General features: G+C 47.0%; 2 protein-coding genes across 4 annotated transcripts in view; both read left to right on the top strand.

Moving 5' to 3' along the window:
• Window positions 1–8,987, top strand: part of VARS2 (valyl-tRNA synthetase 2, mitochondrial) — a 40,545-nt gene extending 31,558 nt beyond the window's left edge. For all 3 annotated transcript variants that reach the window (XM_082209309.1, XM_082209308.1, XM_082209310.1), the window contains 6 exons: window positions 1,072–1,224; window positions 2,673–2,882; window positions 4,294–4,405; window positions 4,753–4,934; window positions 6,152–6,301; window positions 8,046–8,987. In XM_082209309.1, coding sequence (XP_082065435.1) covers window positions 1,072–1,224; window positions 2,673–2,882; window positions 4,294–4,405; window positions 4,753–4,934; window positions 6,152–6,301; window positions 8,046–8,147 — 909 coding nt within the window. In that variant the 3' untranslated portion in view covers window positions 8,148–8,987. The remainder of the gene's footprint in view (window positions 1–1,071; window positions 1,225–2,672; window positions 2,883–4,293; window positions 4,406–4,752; window positions 4,935–6,151; window positions 6,302–8,045) is intronic.
• A 2,418-nt stretch (window positions 8,988–11,405) lies between these two features.
• Window positions 11,406–21,248, top strand: LOC309524955 (E3 ubiquitin-protein ligase TRIM39-like). Its single transcript, XM_082210218.1, has 6 exons — window positions 11,406–12,177; window positions 13,377–13,472; window positions 16,693–16,923; window positions 18,174–18,196; window positions 18,782–18,900; window positions 20,260–21,248. Exons 1-6 carry the CDS (start codon window positions 11,713–11,715, stop codon window positions 20,766–20,768), a joined length of 1,443 nt encoding a protein of 480 aa, XP_082066344.1. The 5' UTR covers window positions 11,406–11,712; the 3' UTR covers window positions 20,769–21,248.
• Window positions 21,249–21,740: the final 492 nt, after the last annotated feature.

Raw genomic sequence — 21,740 nt, 5'->3', positions numbered from 1 at the left:
GAGCACAAAAGCCTGCAGCCTCAGCAATGCTCATTCACAGAATGCTAAACCGTGGTTTGGCACTACACCCGGAACAGGCCACAGGGCAAGAAGGAAGGACTCTAGGGAGGTCTAAGCAGCCTTAAGGACAGTGCAGCATGGGAACCGAGGTAGTTGGGCGATTTCTTTGCTCGTGAATTTTTCCAGCCATCTGTTAGAAAATATCGGGTCAAGTATTGTGAGTACTATATAGTCCTCGCTTAGGGCTACATACTACGAAATTGCCCAGAGTCATGCAGGTCTCCCAATGTAAATTTGCACTCCCTCCTACGTGTAACTAGCTATGCAGTCCCTGCAAATGTCACAATAAATTGGATTATTCTTTAAGGTGCTACAAGAGACTTTGCTTTTGCTGCAAGAGACTAGCACAGCTAGATCTTCAGGAAGACGTACCTAACAACATGTTTATGTTAAAACAGCCTTCTGCAATCTGGTACCCCAACCAGACTCCCAACTCCTGTATTCCCTGACTTTGCCCTTCTGACTTGGACGGATGGGAGTTGTAGTCTGACGACACCTGGAGTGCACTTGCTTGCAGAAGGCTGTGTCAAAACGTGCTCTGTATTAAATATTTTGCCATGTATACACTAATGGTTATATCCAGTGCTAGTCCTGCTCCAGAGTGAAGTTATTGGACGTGACTAACTTAGGTTTGTTAATTTTACCAGGCGTGCTGGTGAACTTTGTTAGCTACCACCCTAAAATGTAATGCAAAGCAGCAGCGCTGAGGGCTGAAGCTTTTACAGTTCTGTGCTCCACCTGCTTCCATTTCCAGCATTCATTCCAGCTCTCACCTTTTCTGTCATTATGGGCCTGTGAGCAATGTGGGAGAAGGGGAGAAATAAAGGAAAACACAGGGCTTAGTCTGCAGGCAAGGGATGCAGTCACCTTGCAATGGGTCTGGCCAGTGATTTGATGGAAGACAGCTAGGAACCTTATGGCCTCTGTCTTGAGTTGCATGAGAGAAGAAAGGTGGGGTAGAAATTTGAATACACTGGAATACTTCTGCCACTCGTTTGCCTCTTCCTCCAGGTCTTCCCTAGCTCCCCGATGGAGCGCTGGATCCTCAGTCGTCTCTACCACACAGTGGAAGATTGTGCCCGGAGGTTTGAAGGGTACGAACTGCATTCAGTCGCGTCCTCGGTCCATCTTTTCTGGCTGCACGATTTCTGCGATAACTACTTGGTGAGCTCTGCCAGATTCCTACCACCTCTCTGGGAGTGAGATGGGCAGGACTAGATCGTAGCCTGAGAAGTGAAAAACTTGCAGGTCAGGATACAGGTGGGCATCGTCTAGGCTCTAGGGCAGCAGTTCTCGACCTGTGGTTCCCCGGATGTTGTTGGACTACAACTCCCATCATCCCTGAGCTCTGGCCTTGCTAGCTAGGGGTGATGGGAGTTGTAGTTCAACAACATCTGGGGACCCACAGTTCGAGAAAGGCTGGTCTAGGGAGTATGCTTCTGGTTCTCATATTTTCCATGAGATTTTTCACCGGAGGTGAGGCTTTGAGTAATCCAGGTGCTCTATACGCTGAAGCAGGTGTTGATTTATTGTGGGTAGCAAGGATGATTATGGGGGAAAGAGGGCATGGAGAAAGAAAGAGAGAGAGAGAGAGGTGGCGGCAGAAAGAGAATATGGAGCGCAGAAAAAGAAAGAATAGAATGTTGGGAGTGGCAGAGTGCTATTTCACTCATGTGCAGCTTATTATTATTAGAATTAGAATTAGAATTAGAATTTATATACCGCCTTATACCCGGTGGTCTCAGGGCGGTTCATAGAAAAGATCACAATATATAAAATCAAAATAAAAACAATAACACCCCCCCCACACACACATACAGTGGTACCTCGGGTTACAGACGCTTCAGGTTACAGACTCCACTAACCCAAAAATAGCACCTCAAGTTAAGAACTTTGCTTCAGGATGAGAACAGAAATTGCTCGGCAGTGGGCAGCCCCATTAGCTAAAGTGGTACCTCAGGTTAAGAACAGTTTCAGGTTAAGAACGGACCTCCAGAACGAATTAAGTTCTTAACCCGAGGCACCACTCTAGTCACATTTTTAAAGGGTATAGGATGTCAATCAGGTCAACCAAAGGCCTGGTTAAAAAGGAACGTTTTTGCCTGGCGCCTAAAGGTGTATAACGAAGGTGCCAGGCGAACTTCCCTGGGGAGAGCATTCCACAGACAGGGAGCCACTGCAGAGAAGGCCCCATTCTCTGGGTGCAGGTTTCCCACAGGCATCTGGTCGGCCACAATGAGAAAAGGATGCTAGACTAGATTAGCCATTGGTGTGATCCAGCAGGCTCATTTTATGTGTTCCATCCTTTTTGGGGGCTCTCTTCCTACCCCTTGCTTGCATGTGCCCTCCAACAGGTTACCTTCAAAGTAAAGGAAAATATTCCCCCACCTCCATGCTGAACCATTTACAGATGCTTCATGAGGCCCTTAGTATGTTACGGGACTACAACTCCTATTAGCTCCAGCTAGCCTGGATGACGATCAGGAGCGATGGGATTTGTAGTTTGTCAACATCTGGAGGGCCGCAGCTTCCCAACCCTGGCATGGAGTTGGATCTTCAGAAAGCATCTCTCTTCCCAGACGATGGTAACGTGCCTGGTTTTTCATCCACAGGAGTCTGTGAAGCCCATATTGAGGAGCGGGGATCCATCTCAGCTACTCTCCACCCGTCGGACCTTGCACAGTTGTGCGGACGTGGCTCTGCGCCTCCTTTCTCCCTTTATGCCTTTCCTCACAGAGGAACTGTGGCAGCGCCTCCCCAGGATCGGATCCCAGTCTCCTCCCAGTATCTGCGTGGCCAGATATCCCAGTGCGGAGCAACTGGTGAGGGCGTTTCCGGGGACCTGAAAGAAGGAAATGTGTTAAAATGCGGGGGGGGGGGGGCATTTCAAAGTGATTCAGGGCTCACATGTGCATTTTCCATAAGTGCTTGTACAAGTTTACTTCATAAGCCTGGATTACAGTGGTATCTTGGTTCTCAAACTTAATCCGTTCCGGAAGTCCATTCCAAAACCAAAGCGTTCCGAACCAAGGCGGGCTTTCCCATAGAAAGTAATGCCCTTCGAGATTTTTAAAAACAACCCCTAAAACAGCGATTTAACATGAATTTTATTATCTAACGACACCATTGATCCATAAAATGAAAGCAATAATCAATGTACTGTCCTATAACATAAATAAGACAGTATTGTAGATGATGATAATAATAATAATAATAATAATAATAATAAATCTTACCTGCACTGATGATAGTCATTGTTTGGATGGGGGACTTTTATCCATTTCCACAGTCACACAATCAATCAGTCAATCAATCAATCAATCAATCAATCAATCAATCAGTAGCTGAACTGGGTTCCACACAGTCACGAAAACAAATAAACTGAAAAAGCCTCAAAAGCAAAAACACAAAATAAATAGCAAAAACAAAAGCGCCAAACTTAATCAGTTCCGGAAGTCCATTTGTCTTCCAAAATGTTCAAAAACCAAGGCACAGCTTCCGATAGGTGCAGGCACCCCGGAAACAATAGCCAATTGGATGTTCGGCTTCTGAAAAGTGTTCACAAACTGGAACAGTTATTCCCAGAGTTCCCTGGGAAAGGGACTGGATAATTAAACCACTCTGAGAATTGTAACTGTGAGGGGAATAGGCATCTCCTAACAAGTCTCAGCACCATTAATAAACTGCTGCTCCCACAATTCTTTGGGGAAAGGCATGACACTTAAATTGGTGTAAGGTTTTCTACAATATACAAGTTTCACGAACTAAATACGAAATACAATAGTGAGCTTTAAAGGTATGGTGCAGGCATGGTTCTAATTCTACAAGGAAAGAAGGATCTTTTCAAGTTGCCCACCCCCACCCCCCATTTCTATACCGCCTTATATTTTTAAGAAAAACCTCAAAGAGGTTTACAGCATATTAAACATCAATAAAACAATCCAGAATCAAACATTGCTGAAGAAAGTCAAATATAGCATATACAGTCAAAGAAACATAATTAACAGGAAACTAAAATATTGTCTTAAAGATTTCAAAATAAAACATTACAAAGGAGGTCAGCTACAGAATACATATTTAACACAAACAAAGTTTTTAAAAAATCTTAAAAATTCCAAAGGAAACATTGCTAAGTGAAGTTAAATATAAAATGCACATTTAAAACGGCATAATTAGCAAGACAATAAAATATTATCATAAGCATGACAGTTTCCCCCTCCTCCACATTTCTAGGCTCACTGGCGTCATCCCGACGAAGAGGCAAACTTCCTGTTAGTACAGGAAGTCATTAGAGCTGTCCGTGCCCTGAGGGCAACTTACCAGCTGACCAAAGCTCGGCCAACAGGTAAGATCTCTTCAGATGTCTGTTGTGTGGAAAACTTCATTTTGCACAAGGGCTTACTAAGGAAATGTGGTCACTGGGATAGAAAAATAGTTCCCTCACTCCTGATAGAGCAGGTACCCCCAAACTCGGCCCTCCAGGTGTTTTGGGACTACAGCTCCCATCATCCCTAGCTAACAGGACCAGTGGTCAGGGATGATGGGAATTGTAGTCCCAAAACATCTGGAGGGCCGAATTTGGGGATGCCTGTGATAGAAGGTATAACTGGTGCCCCTTCCCTCCAATTGGCTGATTCCTTTGATTGTCTGAGGACAGTGCCTGTATTTTTAAATCTCTGTGTCTGTCCCTAGTGTATCTGGTTTGCCCAGAGGCAGTTCCCCGTGGCGTATATGAGACCTATCGAGAACCCCTGCAGACTTTGTCCTTGGCTGGAACTCTGAAACTCCTCTCAGGTATCGAGGGAGCAGAACTACCTGCAAGTTGTGTGGCTGCGAAGGGGCACGAGCACACTGCCATCTATGTGGATCTGCAGGTAAGACCCAGGTAGGGGCAACTGCTTGGTTCAAGGAGACAGGTTCATAAGAAAACCAAAGAAAGGTGGTGTTATAAGAAAAAAACCTGCTCCCTTTCCCATATGGGGTATTCCGGAGCCCATATAGAGTCCTTAAGTGGGTTCCCTATTGGTAGAAGAAAACAGAGGCCAAGCAGAGTTATATTGAGAAGCAAAGCGGCTAGTAAGCCTGATCTTTATTCAAGGAACTGTTGCAATAGGGTCACCACACGCAGGAGGGTTGAGAACCCTGAAAAATGCTGCACAAGCCCTTATATAGACTTTTGAAATTGCCCGCCCAGTAGCCCAAGACCACCACTTCCTGAAACATCATAAATACATCACAGAAGGAGGCCATCTACAGCAGAAATCCTGCCTGACAGGATGTCTGATAATGGTCACTGATTGCATTATCTGGCCAGTCCAGCCATTCTTTTGTGATGGTAAATACTTTTAGATCCTGAATCCGGTTCATAGGTTCACCCTATTCATACACAAATGTGCCCTTAAGACAGGATTTGCAAGCCAAAAGACAATGGGAAGGCTTTCCCCATTTTTCCTCCCTTATTGCAGAGGAACATTTGAGGTCATTGGGAGAGTAAAAATGGCATCAGAATTGCTCTCCTGTACTATTTCAGACGGGACACGGGTGGCACTGTGGATTAAACCACAGAGCCTAGGGCTTGCTGATCAGAAGGTTGGCGGTTCGAATCCCTGCAACAGGGTGAGCTCCCGTTGTTCGGTCCCAGCTCCTTCCAACCTAGCAGTTCGAAAGCACATCAAAGTGCAAGTAGATAAATAGGTACCACTCCGGCGGGAAGGTAAACGGCGTTTCCATGTGCTGCTCTGGTTCTCCAGAAGCGTCTTAGTCATGCTGGCCACATGACCCGGAAGCTGTACGCCGGCTCCCTCAGCCAATAAAGCGAGATGAGTGCCGCAACCCCAGAGTCGGCCACGACTGAACCTAACGGTCAGGGGTCCCTTTACCGTTACTATTTCAAACAATGCAGATATGTGTGCATTTGTCAATATTTATTCTACATTTGAGACCTTAAAATTCTTGTAACAGTGGTGACCAGGTGAAATGCATTGTGGGAGGATTATGGCCACCTTTCAGGGAGTAACTTCAAGGAGGTTTAGAAGGAGGTTCTTTTAAATGTATATCATGCATTGAACCTGTGACACTTCTCTCACCATAGGGATTGGTTGATCCCCAAAAGGAGCTCCTCAAATTTGCATCTCGGCAAAAGAAACTGGAGCAGCAGCTGGCAGATCTCACCGTACGGGTTCAAGGGGCCAGATATCAGGAGCAGGTCTCCCCAAAAGCCAAACTGGATCACCAGCAAAAGGTATTAACTGCTATGGGAGGTGGCTATGGTTGCACACCACATTAAACAACAGGTAATGTTGTGGGGGTAAATTGTGGGACATGGGTAGCGCTGTGGGTTAAACCACAGAGCCTAGGACTTGCCAATCAGAAGGTCGGCAGTTCGAATCCCTGCAACGGGGTGAGCTCCCGTTGCTCAGTCCCTGCTCCTGCCAACCTAGCAGTTTGAAAGCACCTCAAAGTGCAAGTAGATAAATAGGTACCGCTCTGGCGGAAAGGTAAACGGCGTTTCCGTGTGCTGCTCTGGTTCGCCAGAAGCGGCTTAGTCATGCTGGCCACATGACTCGGAAGCTGTACGCCGGCTCCCGCGGCCAATAAAGCGAGATGAGCACCGCAACCCCAGAGTCGGTCACGACTGGACCTAATGGTAAGGGGTCGCTTTACTTATGTTTAATTGTGCAACATGAGCAAGTGGCAATCAGGATTGTGTGGCTCAAAAGTTGCTTCTTTGCAACTTTATTGCATTGTCTGAGCCCAAACTCGTGACTTTATTTTCGCCGAACGAAACTGCAAGTGGTACTATGGTTTGGTTGGAGAGAAACAAACCTTTTGAGTGTCACCAAAAAAAGAGCATATGGGTATTTTTGAAATACTTCATTGTTGTTCTGGAAAACAATACTTTTTTTCCCCTTTCATTTTAGGCTTTCGACAAAAAAATATTCCTCATTATAATTTTCTTTTTCTTTTAACATCTTTATTGAAAGTTCAAAAAGTACAGACAGTAGTTATATGTGCACTAAACATGGCAAGATGTAAATAAAAGAGAGAAAAAGATAAATAGAAACGGCACCCGTGTAGAAGGGAAAGTAAAGGGAGGGAGGGGGAAAAACCCAAAACTATACTTTAAAGGTAAAGGTAAAGGTACCCCTGCCCAAACGGGCCAGTCTTGCCAGACTCTGGGGTTTGTGCGCCCATCTCACATTTATTGGCCGGGGGCCAGCGCTGTCCGGAGACACTTCCGGGTCACGTGGCCAGCGTGACAACGCTGCTCTGGCGAGCCAGAGCCGCACACGGAACGCCGTTTACCTTCCCGCTGGTAAGCGGTACCTATTTATCTACTTGCCCCCGGGGGGGCTTTCGAACTGCTAGGTTGGCAGGCGCTGGGACCGAGCAGCGGGAGCGCACCCCGCCGCGGGGATTCGAACCGCCGACCTTTCGATCGGCAAGCCCTAGGCGCTGAGGCTTTAGCCCACAGCGCCACCCGCGTCCCTAAAACTATACTTTACAAGGTTGTTATTGTACTTCACCAGATCTTAACCTGGTGTAAGAATGGATTCCAAATATCATTGAATTTGTCCATGGCAAGTCTGCATTTATATGCAAGTTGCTCATATGTTGCAAGTTTGTAGAAGTCTTCAACCCAATCGTAGAAGGGAGCCACATTTTTATTTTTTTCCAATTCATCAGTATCAGTCTTTTTGCTGTGGACAGGACCCAGAGACTCATTATAATTTTCTTCTGTTATAATAGTATATCTGTCCTGTGCTTTGCTATTCAACCATAAACTGTTTCTTGGAGCTGATGTCCATAGGATTATACTGCAAGTTTCAGCAAACGAAATAGTATAAATACGTGTTTGTGACATCCTTTGGGTATGAACTTGTGGGGGAATAAGTCTGTATTAGTAACAGCCAAGGCCCTCCTTATTTCACTGGTAGCAGTGATACTTCATCTGCGTGTTTAACTTTCTCCTTTTTTTGTCACAGATTTCCTTGCTGCATTCCGAGCTAGAGCAAATAGAACAGGCCACGTCAGCCCTCTGGAAGATGCCTGTGAGGCAGGAATTGTCTCCTGAACCACCTGAGTAGTGAGGACTGGCAGAAATTAGCCTTACACAGCGTAGGTGGATTAACTACAAGACTGAGAAGATACGGAAGACTGGGGAAAGTTGGAAGCTCTGTGCGGTTCTGAGACACCCAGTTCTGCGATGGGGCCTGTCTTGCGTCAAGATGAAGGGTGGCGTTGGGTCGGCACACTGACTTGATTTTGAACACTTGGGATCACCAGCTGGACTCCAGAAGCCTCCGTGGGCTGACATGCCACCTTCACAAGTTTAGAGAAGGGATATTTTATCACCAACAAGGTTCAATGCCAGCCTTTACCACTGCAGAAGCTGTGGAACCGTTACGATATACCCTTACCCAACCACTGAGGGCCAGTCTTGATAGCCACACACAGTACGCTTGATGGGTTCAGGTGTTCAAAACCTTCTCCAGGCAACTTGTTCTCTCTCCCATGGGATGCATTCACACAGAGGGAATAAATATGTGAGCCAGGCTGCCCATGGAGCCGCAGCCACCCACAAGTAATTCACACAACAGTCTTGCTGCGATTGTGGAAAAGTCTTCGCCTGCGGCTATCTGCTTTTTACACTAAATTTATCCATGCGAATGCACTCCAGAGACTGTTGGCACACAGTATTCGGAAAAGGATTTGAACGCCTGAGCTTGTTGTCCCATCAATATTTTTTTTAAAGAGAGAAATTTGGTCTTTGTAGTCAAACAAAATGTTGTCTAAAATAATTTTCTTTCTTTTTCACTCCTTGCGACAATGCAGAGTTGGGAATGTATCCACCGGCAAGGTTAACTATGCAGATTTAAGAGGCTTTCATGCCAAGATGAAGTGTAAAATAAATGTTTGGAATTACATCTTCCTTTTAAGTCAATTCCTTTTAAATCTTTCTTACTATTGCATTTTTGAACATGCAATGTGGATTTTGAACATGCAAAACATGGGCTTAACGGCCCCTGCAGGAGAGATTAAGGGCTGCAAATTGTGAAAGAGGTGTACGGGGAAAGAGAGCAGCCGTAACCCTTCCCTCCCGCCCCCAACAGAGATGTCCCCCTTAGGCACCCCTAAAAGTTCAAGATGCAACCTAGTTGATTAGGATCATGGGCAGCTCACTGCTTAAGAAGACCTAGCGGTAGGCAAGGCTTGAAAGAATTGCTCTAGCAAAAGGCTGGAGTGAAGTGTAGGTTTACACAGACCTGCAGCCCAGGTGCATGTCTCTTGGTCCATCACCTCTAGGTGCAAACTGCTTGAGGTTGATTCCAAACACCTGTTGCAGCATGAGAACAAAGGAACAAGGGCCATAGCCAATTAAATTATTCTGTGAGCAGAACCATTGAAATTAATGGACCTAAGTAAATCATGTCCATTATTTTTAGTGGATCTGCTATGAGTAGGGCTAACACCAGTGAGCAACCCTTTTAATGACCAGTTTGCAACTCAAATTGAACTATCTGAAAAGCAGCTGGAGGAGGAGCAGAAGCAGCCAAAGGCCAAAAACGCAACTGATAGTATTTAGGGGGGGGGTGACCTTTCCCCATCCTGAGGACCCCCTGGGAAACTTGCCCAAACTGGCTCTAGCCTGGAACTGGCGCAGCTGACCGCTGCTTGGGCCACAGATGCGGGTGGCCTGAGGAAGCTTCCTCCAACACTTTGCTTGTCCATAAAAAGCAAACCAGAGAGGGAGAGACTAGAGGCGTGTCAGCACTTTTCAGGGTTCCTCTCCATGGTGAGCTGTTGTGGCTGTAAGTTTGGGCCCCCGGTGGGGAACTGGGTGGGCGAAGGCATAGGCAAAAGCCAGGCTGCTGTGACAAGGAGACAGAGGGGAGTGGGAAAGGGATCAGGTGAAGGAACTGAGATTTATCTCTATTAATTTGTATAAATGTAACTTTTGTATATTTACATAGCTTGTCAACATTTCCCTTTTTAAAGGGAAATTCCCTTATTCTGAATAGGATTCCTCGCAAGAAAATGGAAAACTTGACAGCTATGTATATAACTTTAGTACAGTGGTACCTCGGGTTAAGTACTTAATTCGTTCCGGAGGTCCGTTCTTAACCTGAAACTGTTCTTAACCTGAAGCACCACTTTAGCTAATGGGGGCTCCTGCTGCTGTGCCACCGGAGCACGATTTCTGTTCTCATCCTGAAGCAAAGTTCTTAACCTGAAGCACTATTTCTGGGTTAGCGGAGTCTGTAACCTGAAGCGTATGTAACCTGAAGCGTATGTAACCCGAGGTACCACTGTATTGCTGTTTTAAGTTGTCCATTACTTTGGGGTAGCTCCACACTCTATAGCACACGCACGTTCAAAGCCCATAACCACCCCCCAAAAATAATGGGAACTGTAGTTTCTGAAGGAGCGTCTCCACCCCCATCGTTCTACCTGGACACTGAGGTCCAGTGCCGAGGGCCTTCTGGCGGTTCCCTCATTGCGAGAAGCAAAGCTACAGGGAACCAGGCAGAGGGCCTTCTCGGTAGTGGCGCCCGCCCTGTGGAACGCCCTCCCACCAGATGTCAAAACGATAAACAACTACCTGACATTCAGAAGACATCTTAAGGCAGCCTTGTTCAGGGAAGTTTTTAATGTATGATATTTTAGTGTTTTTTGGTTTCTATGGAAGCCGCCCAGAGTGGCTGGGGAAACCCAGCCAGATGGGCGGGGTACAAATAATAAATAATTATTATTATTATTATTATTATTATTATTATTATTTAGTTTAAGGGTACCAGGAATTGGAACTCTTCGAGGGGAAAACCGTAGTTCCCGGGATTCTCTGTGCACAGTGGCGTAGCGTGGGGGGTGCCAGGGGTGCCGGCCGCACCGGGCGCAACATTTGGGGGGCGCGCGTTTGGCCGGCCCTCCTCGAGGAAGCAGGAACCCCACTGTCCTCGGACCTCCTCCGAAGGCTGGCGGTGGGGCGGAGAGACCTTCTCCCCGCACCAGCCTTCGGATGGCTGTCCTGAAGACTTGTGGTGGGAGCAGTGGCGTAGCGTGGGGGGTGCAGGGGGGGCCTGCCGCACCTGGCGCAACATCTGGGGGGGCGCGGAAGAGACTCGAGTGCTAAAATCCACGGGTTAGGGGGCGCAAATTACTTGCCTTGCCCTGGGTGCTGAGAACCCACGCTACGCCACTGTCTGTGCATCAAATCTGCTTCTTGTGGATCTGCCCCTTACTCCAGGCATTGGGGGGGGGACCTTTGGCCTGCCAGGTGTTGTTGAACTACAACTCCCAACAGCCCCAGCAAGCAAGCAAGCACAGGCCAATGCCGTGGGATGGTGGGAACTGTAGTCCAGCGGCGTCTGCGGACCAAAAGTTTCCCGCGCCTGCTTCACTTTTTTATGTGCACCGCTTGGAGATAATTTCTCATGCAGTAAGCGGTGTAGAAATAGCCACGTATTTAGCTTCCACGAGTCCCCACTTCCCAGAGTTTCCTTTTATGGTGCACACCCACTTCTGGCTTTCTCCCCGCCTACTTTCGGTTTTGGGTGGCGGCTGTTTATTTTTGCACGCCTGAGCAAGAAAGAGGCAGGCGGTGCCAGCCGGGGCCGTTGCAAAAAAGCGCTGCTTCTCCCTCCTTCCTCCATGGCTGCTGCTGCCGCCGCTGCCCGCGCCCTGCGGGAAGAGCTCTTCTGCCCGATCTGCCTGGATTACTTCGGCGACCCGGTGATCCTGAGCTGCGAGCACAACTTCTGCCGCGCGTGCATCACCACCTACTGGAGCGGCCTGGGCGACAGCTGCTTCCCCTGCCCGCAGTGCAGGAAGAGGTCCCGCTCCGGGAAGCTCCGGCCCAACGCGCAGCTGGGCAAAGTGGCCGAGAGGGCCAAGGAGCTGGCCGAGCTCCCCGGCGCCTCTCCGGGCGCGCCTTCCCCGCCGCCCGCCCGCAGCAGCAGCAGCCCAGGATCGGGGCCGGTTTGCCGACAGCACCAGGAGCCGCTGAAGTTGTTCTGCCGGGCGGACGAGGCTCTCATCTGCGTGGTCTGCGACAGATCCAAGGAGCACCGATCTCACGCGGTGGTCCCCGCGGACGAGGCAGCCGAGGAGTACAAGGTAAAGGCAGCGAGAGGAGAGTCGCCTTCCCACGAAGTTCCCGTCGGAAGGAATGACGCCCCCCGCCGCCCGTAATCAGTCAAGTTCATTGTCTTCAGTAGGGCTACTCGTGAGTAAGGCGAGCTTTGCACGCAACCCAGAATAGTGGGAAGGATCGTAGCTCGGGGTGCGTTTGCTCCAGTGATCTCTGTTCACGAGATACTTGCATTAAAAACAAAACATTATTTTGCTTTTGAAGGGGGGGGCGAGGTGAGAGATTGGGGGGTGCATTTTGCACGCAAAGGATTTCTTAAGAATGGCAGTGTCCCTCCTTATTGCTTTATGTATCGAAACAACAAGAGAACCACACACGACACATTCAGTGTATAGCTAAAGTCACATCATATACAGTGGTACCTCGGGTTACATACGCTTCAGGTTACAGACTCTGCTAACCCAGAAATAGTACCTTGGGTTAAGAACTTTGCTTCAGGATGAGAACAGAAATTGCACAGCGGCAGCAGGAAGCCCCATTAGCTAAAGTGGTGCTTCAGGTTAAGAACAGTTTCAGGTTAAGAACGGACCTCTGGAACGAATCAAGTACTTAACCCGAGGTACCACTGTACTATCCTAAGACTTCACACTTAACAACTTTACATAGATATATATACCATTATATATATTTAAACCCTGTGCAGGAAAGAAGTTTCTCAGGGGTGGTTTTGTAGTAGGGAAATGGCTGGTGGGGAAAAGAGTTAAAGCATTTATTTTCCCCTCCACCTGCTTCTTCCACTCTCAGCCTCTGCCCCTCCAGTGGATTTTTCAAGTTAAAACTGGCTGTTTGGCTACTATTTCTGTTTGCATATGGAATGCACTTTGGCTCTTAGAAACTTGCCTATGACCTGCAGTCACAGGGCATTTTGAGATGGAAGGCTTTGTGAAGGTTCACATTTTGGGAGCCTCGCCATTGTCTGAAATGGGTTTTCAGGATCCTCCTACCAGGCGCTTGCAGGAACCTAGAACTAGAACCTTGCAGGAAAGAGTGCACACCTTGTAAGGAGGCTTGAGGTCCTATACCTCTCAGGAGTGTTTGGGCATCCTAGAACTGCCTATGATCTGCTTGCCTTGCTCATGCCTATGGAGGGAGGAGAACGATGCAGAAACCCAGAACTGCCCACTCCCTAAGCCTTGAACACCCATCTGCTCTTTGCTATTGGCAGGCCCAGTTTCAGCACCACCTGGCCTTGTTGAAAAGCGAGAGGGACAGCAGGGAGGTCCTTGCAGTGAACCAAGGGAAGAGGCTGGAGATGCTGCTGGTAAGTTCGCCTTCTTAGGCAAAGCTGTCATTATTATTATTATTATTATTATTATTATTATTATTATTACCCCGCCCATCTGGCTGGGTTTCCCCAGCCACTCTGGGTGGCTCTCAACAGAGAGCCAGTGTGGTGTAGTGGTTAAGAGCGATAGACTCATAATCTGGGGAACCAGGTTCGCGTCTCCGCTCCTCCACATGCAGTTGCTGGGTGACCTTGGGCCAGTCACATTTCTCTGAAGTCTCTCAGCCCCACTCACCTCACAGAGTGTTTGTTGTGGGGGAGGAAGGGAAAGGAGAATGTTAGCCGCTTTGAGACTCCTTCGGGTAGTGATAAAGCGGGATATCAAATCCAAATCCAATATTAAAAACACAATAATTCATCAAATATTAAAAGCTTCCCTAAACACGGCTGCCTTCAGATGTCGTCTAAAAGTCAGATAGTTGTTTAGTTCTTTGGCATCTGGTGGGAGGGCGTTCCACAGGGCGGGCGCCACTACCGAGAAGGCCCTCTGCCTGGTTCCCTGTAACTTGGCTTCTCGCGTGAGGGAACCGCCAGAAGGCCCTCGGAGCTGGAGCTCAGTGTCTGGGCAGAACGATGGGGTTGGAGATGCTCCTTGAGGTATATTTGGGGCTTGAGTGACATCACTTAGGAAAGAGGCACATTTTGTGTCAGAATGTGTATGTCCATCCAGCAAACGCTGTCAGACCAGCTGGGGCGACAAATAGCAACAGCAGCTCTTGAAGCAATGGTTCCACAGATCAAAATGTGTCACTCTGGGTGGCACACGTATGTATATAGCTAGCAATTAAGAGGCAAATGCCAGTCTAGGCTACACAAATAGAGAGCAGTTGTGCTGCTGAATCGATAGCACACAGTGACCCCAATCCGTACCTTGTAGGGGACGGTTTCCCAAACTTGGGTCTCTGGCTGCTTTTTTTTTTTTTTTAATAAATTTTTTATTGGTTTTACAGATTTTTTAAACACAAACAAACACATAAAAAGACATACAAACACGTATAATTTCATAACATTTTTTCATACATTTCTTTTCCGGGACTCCCCCATACCCCCCCTTTCTGCATCCCAATGTCCAAAGTATTTTTTAGCAACTTCTAAATATACCTTTCCAACCTCTGTCATCTTAGTCTTTTCTGTAATCTTATCTCTTAACACTGTATCCCTTTCTTCCTGAAAACCTCAACATTCTAACATTCATCAAGTTTATAATAGTCCTTAAGATAACTTTTAAATTTTCTCCATTCTTCTTCCGCCGTCTCTTTTCCCTGATCACGGATTCTGCTTGTCATCTCAGCCAATGTCATATAGTCCATCACTTTCATCTGCCATTCTTCCAGAGTGGGTAGATCTTGTGTCTTCCAATACTTTGCGATGAGTATTCTTGCTGCTGTTGTAGCATACATAAAGAAAGTTCTGTCCCTCTTTGACACCAATTGGCCGACAATGCCCAAGAGAAAGGCCTCTGGTTTTTTAGGGAAAGTACATTTAAGTACCTTTTTCATTTCATTATAAATCATTTCCCAGAAAGCCTTAATCTTCGGGCATGTCCACCAAAGGTGGTAAAAAGTACCTTCAGTCTCTTTACATTTCCAGCACTTGTTATCAGGCAAATGGTAAATCTTTGCTAGCTTGACTGGGGTCATGTACCACCTGTAAATCATTTTCATAATGTTTTCCTTTAAGGCATTACATGCCGTGAATTTAATACCGGTGTTCCACAACCACTCCCAGTCAGCAGACATAATGTTATGACCAATGTCCTGTGCCCACTTAATCATAGCCGATTTAACTGTTTCATCTTGTGTATTCCATTTCAGCAGCAAGTTATACATTCTTGATAAATTCTTAGTATTGGGTTCTAACAATTCAGTCTCTAATTTTGATTTTTCCACCTGAAAGCCAATTTTCCTATCCTGTTTGAAAAACTCCATTATTTGATGATATTGAAACCAATTTTGTACTTTATGTTTCATTTTCTCATGACTTTGTAATTTCAGTTTATCTCCCTCTTGTTCCAAGATTTCACAATACTTCGGCCATCCGACCTCCATATTGATTTTCTTCACTGCCTTAGCCTCCACAGGAGACACCCATCTAGGGGTTTTGATTTCCAGCAGATCTTTATATCTTATGGGTCTCTGGCTGCTTTTGGACTACCGTTCCCATCATCCCTGACCACTGGTTCTGCCAGCTAGGGATGGTGGGAGTTGTAATCCGAAAACAGCCAGAGACCCAAGTTTGGGAAACACTGTTGTTGGGAAAGTCGAGGCAAAAAGCAGGGTTGCTGCATTTCAGACTGGGGTAGGATGTAGAGTATAGTCCTCAGCCCAAACCTTACATCAGGCATAGGCCAACTCGGCCCTCCAGATGTTTTGGGACTACAATTCCCATTATCCCTGACCACTGGTCCTGTTAGCTAGGGATCATGGGAGTTGTAGTCCCAAAACATCTGGAGGGCCGAATTTGCCCATGCCTGCCTTAAAGGTAAAGGGACCCCTGACCATTAGGTCCAGTCGTGACTGACTCTGGGGTTGCGACGCTCATCTCGCTTTATTGGCCAAGGGAGCCGGCGTACAGCTTCCGGGTCATGTGGCCAGCATGACTAAGCCGCTTCTGGTGAACCAGAGCAGGGCATGGAAATGCCATTTACCTTCTTTACCTTCCCGCCGGAGCGGTACCTATTTATCTACTTGCACTTTAACGTGCTTTCGAACTGCTAGGTTGGCAGGAGCAGGGACAGAGCGACGGGAGCTCACCCCGTTGCGGGGATTCGAACCACCGACCTTCTGATCGGCAAGCCCTAGGCTCTGTGGTTTAACCCACAGCGCCACCTGTGTCCCATAGATCTAAGCAAAACCCCAAGCATAAGACCCAAGCTAGACATGGTGGCAAATGCATGGTGTAAGGTTGTTAGCTGACACCTGGAATCTTTCATATGCAAGCCGGATACTTTACCACTGAGCCACAGTCCTCACAGCAGCTGAGCAGTTGCTTGTGGGAAGCCCAGCAAGTAGGATTCAAGCAAAAGGGCGCCCTCCCCTCCTGTATTTTCCAGCGACTCTTATCCAGGAGCATTGCTGAACTTACTAGACTCCGATACTCTGGTTTTGCTGCAGCAAGCAAGGAGAAAAGGTGCTTTTCGATGTTACCTGTCCTTACCCTTTTGGAGTGGCACCGTTTCCCGTTCCTTCCTCCGCAGGGTCGTGCGGAAGCTGAGAGGCAGAGAACTGCCCGCGTGTTCCAGCAGTTACGGAAGACCCTGGAGGACAGGGAGTGCCATGCCCTACAGGGGCTTTCGGAAGTGGCCAGCGAGCTGGAGAGAAGGCAGCGGGAGAACGAGAGCAAGATCCTGCAGGGGGCGCCGCTTCTACGAGGACTGATAGTTGAGCTGGAGCAAATTTGTCAGCGGCCAGATACTGAGCTCCTCAAGGTAAAAGCAGCGGCTGGTGGTTCAGCGTCTTTTGTGCGGGGAGTGGGGTTGAAGACACATTGCTATTTTTGCTGCAGGGTTCCTCTCTCCAGCATCTTGGAGCTGGCCGTCAGCATGAAAGGGAGAGTTTTTAAGCCACTGCATACTCCAATGCCAAGCGCTTTGGGAACATTGAAAACAGAAGGTGCTTCTGTTTCGAGAGAATAGTGTGCAAGATCTGTTAATGTACAGTGAAACTTCCTGGAAAACACAACTATAAGTTATTTTTATTTTTACTTTTTTAAAAAATTAATTTTTATTTGGTTTTACATATTTAAGTTTATAATCATACCACAACACACCCAAAATGACAAGATTCCCTCGAATCTCTGGACTTCCCACCTTCCCCTCCTTGGGTTCTGTTGTTAAACCTTTTCTATTGCATCTTTTCAATAGTCCATATTTTATACAAGTCCATTGTCTCCATAGTACTTGCTACATTACGCGTGTTATTGCAATCCTGCTAACGTTTTCATCTGTTTACAGTGGTCTCCAAGATAAATTATAAATTTCCCCCATTCTTTCTTAAAGTTCTGGTCTTCTTGGTTCCTGAGCTTTCCGGTCAGTTTTGCCATTTTGGCATAGTCCAACAACTTGATTTGCCATTTTTCTCTGGTAGGGACTTTATCTTCTTTCAATCTCTGGGCTAACAACATCCGTGCAGCTGTCTTCGCATACATAAAACGTCTTTTCTGCGCCCTTGGAATTCCAGCACCGTCAATTCCTAATAGACAAGCCTCTGGTTTGTTTTTTATAAAAAAGTTATTTTAAACCTTTTTTTTTCAGTCCAATGTATATCATTTCCCAGAATACTTTTATTACCTTACATGTCCACCACATATGATAGGAGGTGCCTTCTTTTTCTTTACATTTCCAACAGACATTTGTACCTGTCTTACACATTTTTGCTAACTTACTAGGAGCGCAGTTTAAGACGTGCTTCGGTGCGGCAGCCTCTAAACTCCCTGCAAACAGATTGGAAAGAAGGCTTGGTAAATAGGTCGCCTGGAAGCACTCAAAAGCAATAGAATACAAATATACAAATTTAATAAGCCGTCCCGCCACAAAATTAGACTTCAGCGAGAGCCCAGTTCATACGTTACACCCCACCCTACCACATAGTTCCTGGAGGAATTTTGAGTTGTGAATTGATACTGTGAAAGGGCACCCCTTAAAATTCTGCTTTCTCCCCATTTCTTTCCCTCCTTTAGGATGCTGGGAGCCTCTTGAAGAGGTAAGCAACTGTGGTTGTAAGTGTGATTCATTCTGTCAACAACTAGCCCGAGAAGCTTGTAAGCTTGTATCTACCTTCAGTCATGCTCAAAGCAGACCCGTTGAAATTAATAGATGCTGTTAATTTAAAGATAAAGGGACCCCTGACCATTAGGTCCAGTCGTGGCCGACTCTGGGGTTGGGGCACTCATCTCGCTTTATTTGCCAAGGGAGGCGGCGTACAGCTTCTGGGTCATGTGGCCAGCATGACTAAGCCACTTCTGGCGAACCAGAGCAGCGCACAGAAACGCCGTTTACCTTCCCCCCGGAGCGGTACCTATTATCTACTTGCACTTTGACGTGCTTTCGAACTGCTAAGTTGGCAGGAGCAGGGACCGAGCAACTGGAGCTCACCCCGTCGCGGGGATTTGAACCGCCGACCTTCTGATCGGCAAGTCCTAGGGTCTGTGGTTTAACCCACAGCGCCACCCGTGTCGTTGCTTCAATTTCAGTGCGTCTGCTCTGTAGTTGAATACAGCCCAGAGTTTCTGCCAAACAGGACTATGTGCCCAGAAGCAACCTGATTTTTCTCTCTCTTTCGTGGTAGGTGCAAAAACTGGAACTTTCCAAAATGGTCGCCGGTGTCCACCATGGAATTGGAGGAGAGAATTTCCTATCTCTCTCGGAAGAAGACTGCCCTGTGGGAGCATATGAACGAGATGAGAGGTTAGTACTTTGCACTAACTTCTTTGCGCAACAAGACACAGGTGCACTGTGGAACTCACTGCTACAAGAGGCAGTGAAGGCCACCAACTTGGATGGTTTATAAAAAAAAACCTAGTCATTCATGGAACATCAGTGGCTATCAATTGGAACTAGCCACAATGGCTTTGTCCTACCTTTGGCTCTTCCTATGTTAATATAGTAGCATTGATGATGTTAGTTATATCCTAGACATGATACTTCCAAGAACGGATGGGAGGAAGGTCTCCTCCTCCCCCCCCCTTTTTTTTTACAATGGACATTGAATAAGTTCAGGTGGAGTTGGGTTTTTAGTGTAGAGTGGTCAGGAGAATGGGTATAGAGACAAAAGCATGCCAGGGATTACTATACCGCTTCCATTATACAAAAATCCACTTATCCAAACATGAGGAATTAGTACCCTAAGCCTCGCTATACACCCTACAGATTCAGATATCCAAACAGTTGAATCTGCATGTAGTACGGTAAACAAATAACTGGCCTTGAGCAAGCCTTAATTTTTTGTTTTGCTGGTTTGCGGCAGCAACCATGAAACCATGGCAGTAAGGGGAGGAGGAAGATTGGACAAGTAAGATCATTTCCCCCTTCCTTGTTTGGCTTTTGCAAGGTTTCAGAGGGTTGTCCCTGTTTGTTTTGTTGTTCGTTTCAGGGTCAAAACTCCATGGCCAGGAACGCATTAGAAATTTCCACATAGGAATCCAGGGAAATTGTTGTCTCGTTAAGAAAATCTTTGCTTTTACAAGGAATTTCCTGAGAATGTAATGTGTTCGGATAGCGAGACTTGTATTTATATGCAGTGCTTTTTTTTCTAGAAAAAGAGGTGCAGGAACTCTCACATTTTTGGGATGAAATAAATTAAAATATTAAAAAATTGTCCAGTAGCACCTTAGGGACCAACTAAGTTTGTTCTGGGTATAAGCTTTCGTGTGCATGCACACTTCTTCAGATACACTGAAAGAAGTCACCAGACTTCTTATATATAGTGGGAGGGTGGGGTGGGGTGGACAACCCTAAGTTGTTGAGCTTTTCGGGGCACCACAGCCACTTTTAGGGGTGCCTCCGATGAGTTCCAGCTGAAAAACAACCCTATTTAGATGTAAAAATATAAATGCCTCCAGTAACCTCCTTCCAATGGAATCCAAACATAGTAAGCACTGCACTGCTGAAACATCTCATCGCTCAGGGAATTGGAGCGAGCGCAATAATACTAAGCTGGGCAGCCAGTTTCTCTTTTTATTAATAATCTAGAGTGGAAGATCTTATCTGTGCATGCGCTTCATATGTGATGTAGGTAGAAGCACACACTCCTCTGTGTTATTACAGAGATCATCACCTTGGATCCCAATTCAGCTCATCCGAACCTGGCGATTTCAGCTGACCGGAGGACCGTGAGCCGCAGGGATGGCTTCCCAGCTTACCTCGACACTTCTAGAAGATTCCACCCCTCCTTCTGTGTGCTGGGCTCTGAGGGCTTCTTGAGCGGTCGCCACCATTGGCTGGTAGATGTGAAAGGCTGCTGCGGTTGGGCCCTTGGTGTAGCTCAGGAATCTGTGGAAAGGAAGAGGCCTGTGGTACTTCAACCAGAACATGGGGTTTGGGCTGTGGAGTTGGGACCCTACCAGCTCCTTCCTGCAACACCAGCAAATGTGGCAGAGACAGAGACTCCGACCCGCAGGATTCTTGTTAGCTTGGACTATGAGGCAGGGCGGGTGACGTTCTCCGACCCTTGTAGTTCAGAAACACTCTTCACCTTGAGGGCCTCCTTCACGGAGAAGCTTTACCCTTTCTTTTGGCTGTGGTCCCCTGAGGCCTCTCTCACACTGTGTCCCTGAGGCAAAGTGGAGAGGTGGAAAGGAACGGGAGATGCTATCGCTTGATCACAGTCTTCTGCCCTGGAGTGATGTGGGGAAAAAGAAAGAACAACGTGCACTGGTTCACCCACAAAGCTATTTTTGTTAACTCCCAATACACAAGGTCATTCAGACTGATTCCGGGTCTGTGAGTCCTGTTGGAGCCAAGTAGAACTCAGAATCTGCCATAGTCTGTATCAGGGGTTGGCAAAGGATGATGGGAGTTGAAGTCCAACAGCGGGTGGTGGGCCACACCATCCCTTGATCTATAGGCAATCGTGCATTACTAAACCCGTGTTTGCCGGTGAGGCAGAGTGCCCTGGATAGAGTGCTCCACGTAGCCTGGGGAGGTTTAGGTTCCATTCAGCACATGGTTGCAAAGTGTACTGCGTCCCTTCAAAAAGTATCGCTTTATCTCTGCCAAATCTACTCACAGGGTTGAATAAATGGAAAATAAAGATGTACACTGCCTTGAGCTCTTGAGGTCAGGCATGATGGGAGTTGTACTCCAATAACTCTGGGAGGGCACTTCCTTCAGAAGATGGATGGGGTCGAAATGTAGTCATAAATGAGAAGGCCCAGCGGGAGAGGGAGGTGCCTCCATCATCCTATGCTGTGCTTCCTATTTTTCTCCTGCAAATACTCCTTAATGGTATTTCCCCCCTCAGCTGTGCAAAAAGTAATTAAAGATAGTGGAGATGAGGGTTAAGCATTCCTTATCAAAGGCAATTTTCCTCAACAAGTGGGACTTGGGGGTCAAATGTTTTGGCATATAAAGGAAACCACAAGTCTGGGGGTGCTGTTTGCTTCATAACGTCTAGCTCCATGCCTCGGCTAATATAACTTGAGTCTGGTGCCTTATTACATATCGCCGAGTCTCAAATGTTCCATTCTTGGGCAAGGTGATTGAGTGAGTGGTTGCTGAACAACTCCAGGCACACCTGGAAGAAGTGG

This window comes from Podarcis vaucheri, assembly GCF_965113315.1.
Source record: "Podarcis vaucheri genome assembly, chromosome: 2".
Lineage (NCBI taxonomy): Eukaryota > Metazoa > Chordata > Lepidosauria > Squamata > Lacertidae > Podarcis > Podarcis vaucheri.
Note: the sequence above shows the minus strand (reverse complement) of the source record. Positions and strands in the feature narration are given on the sequence as shown.

Coding starts and splice junctions, on each gene's coding strand:
- LOC309524955 (XM_082210218.1), top strand. CDS start 11,713: ATGGCTGCTGCTGCCGCCGCTGCCCGCGCCCTGCGGGAAGAGCTCTTC. Junction 12,178..13,376: donor AGGCAGCCGAGGAGTACAAG/GTAAAGGCAGCG, acceptor TGCTATTGGCAG/GCCCAGTTTCAGCACCACCT. Junction 18,901..20,259: donor GCATATGAACGAGATGAGAG/GTTAGTACTTTG, acceptor GTGTTATTACAG/AGATCATCACCTTGGATCCC.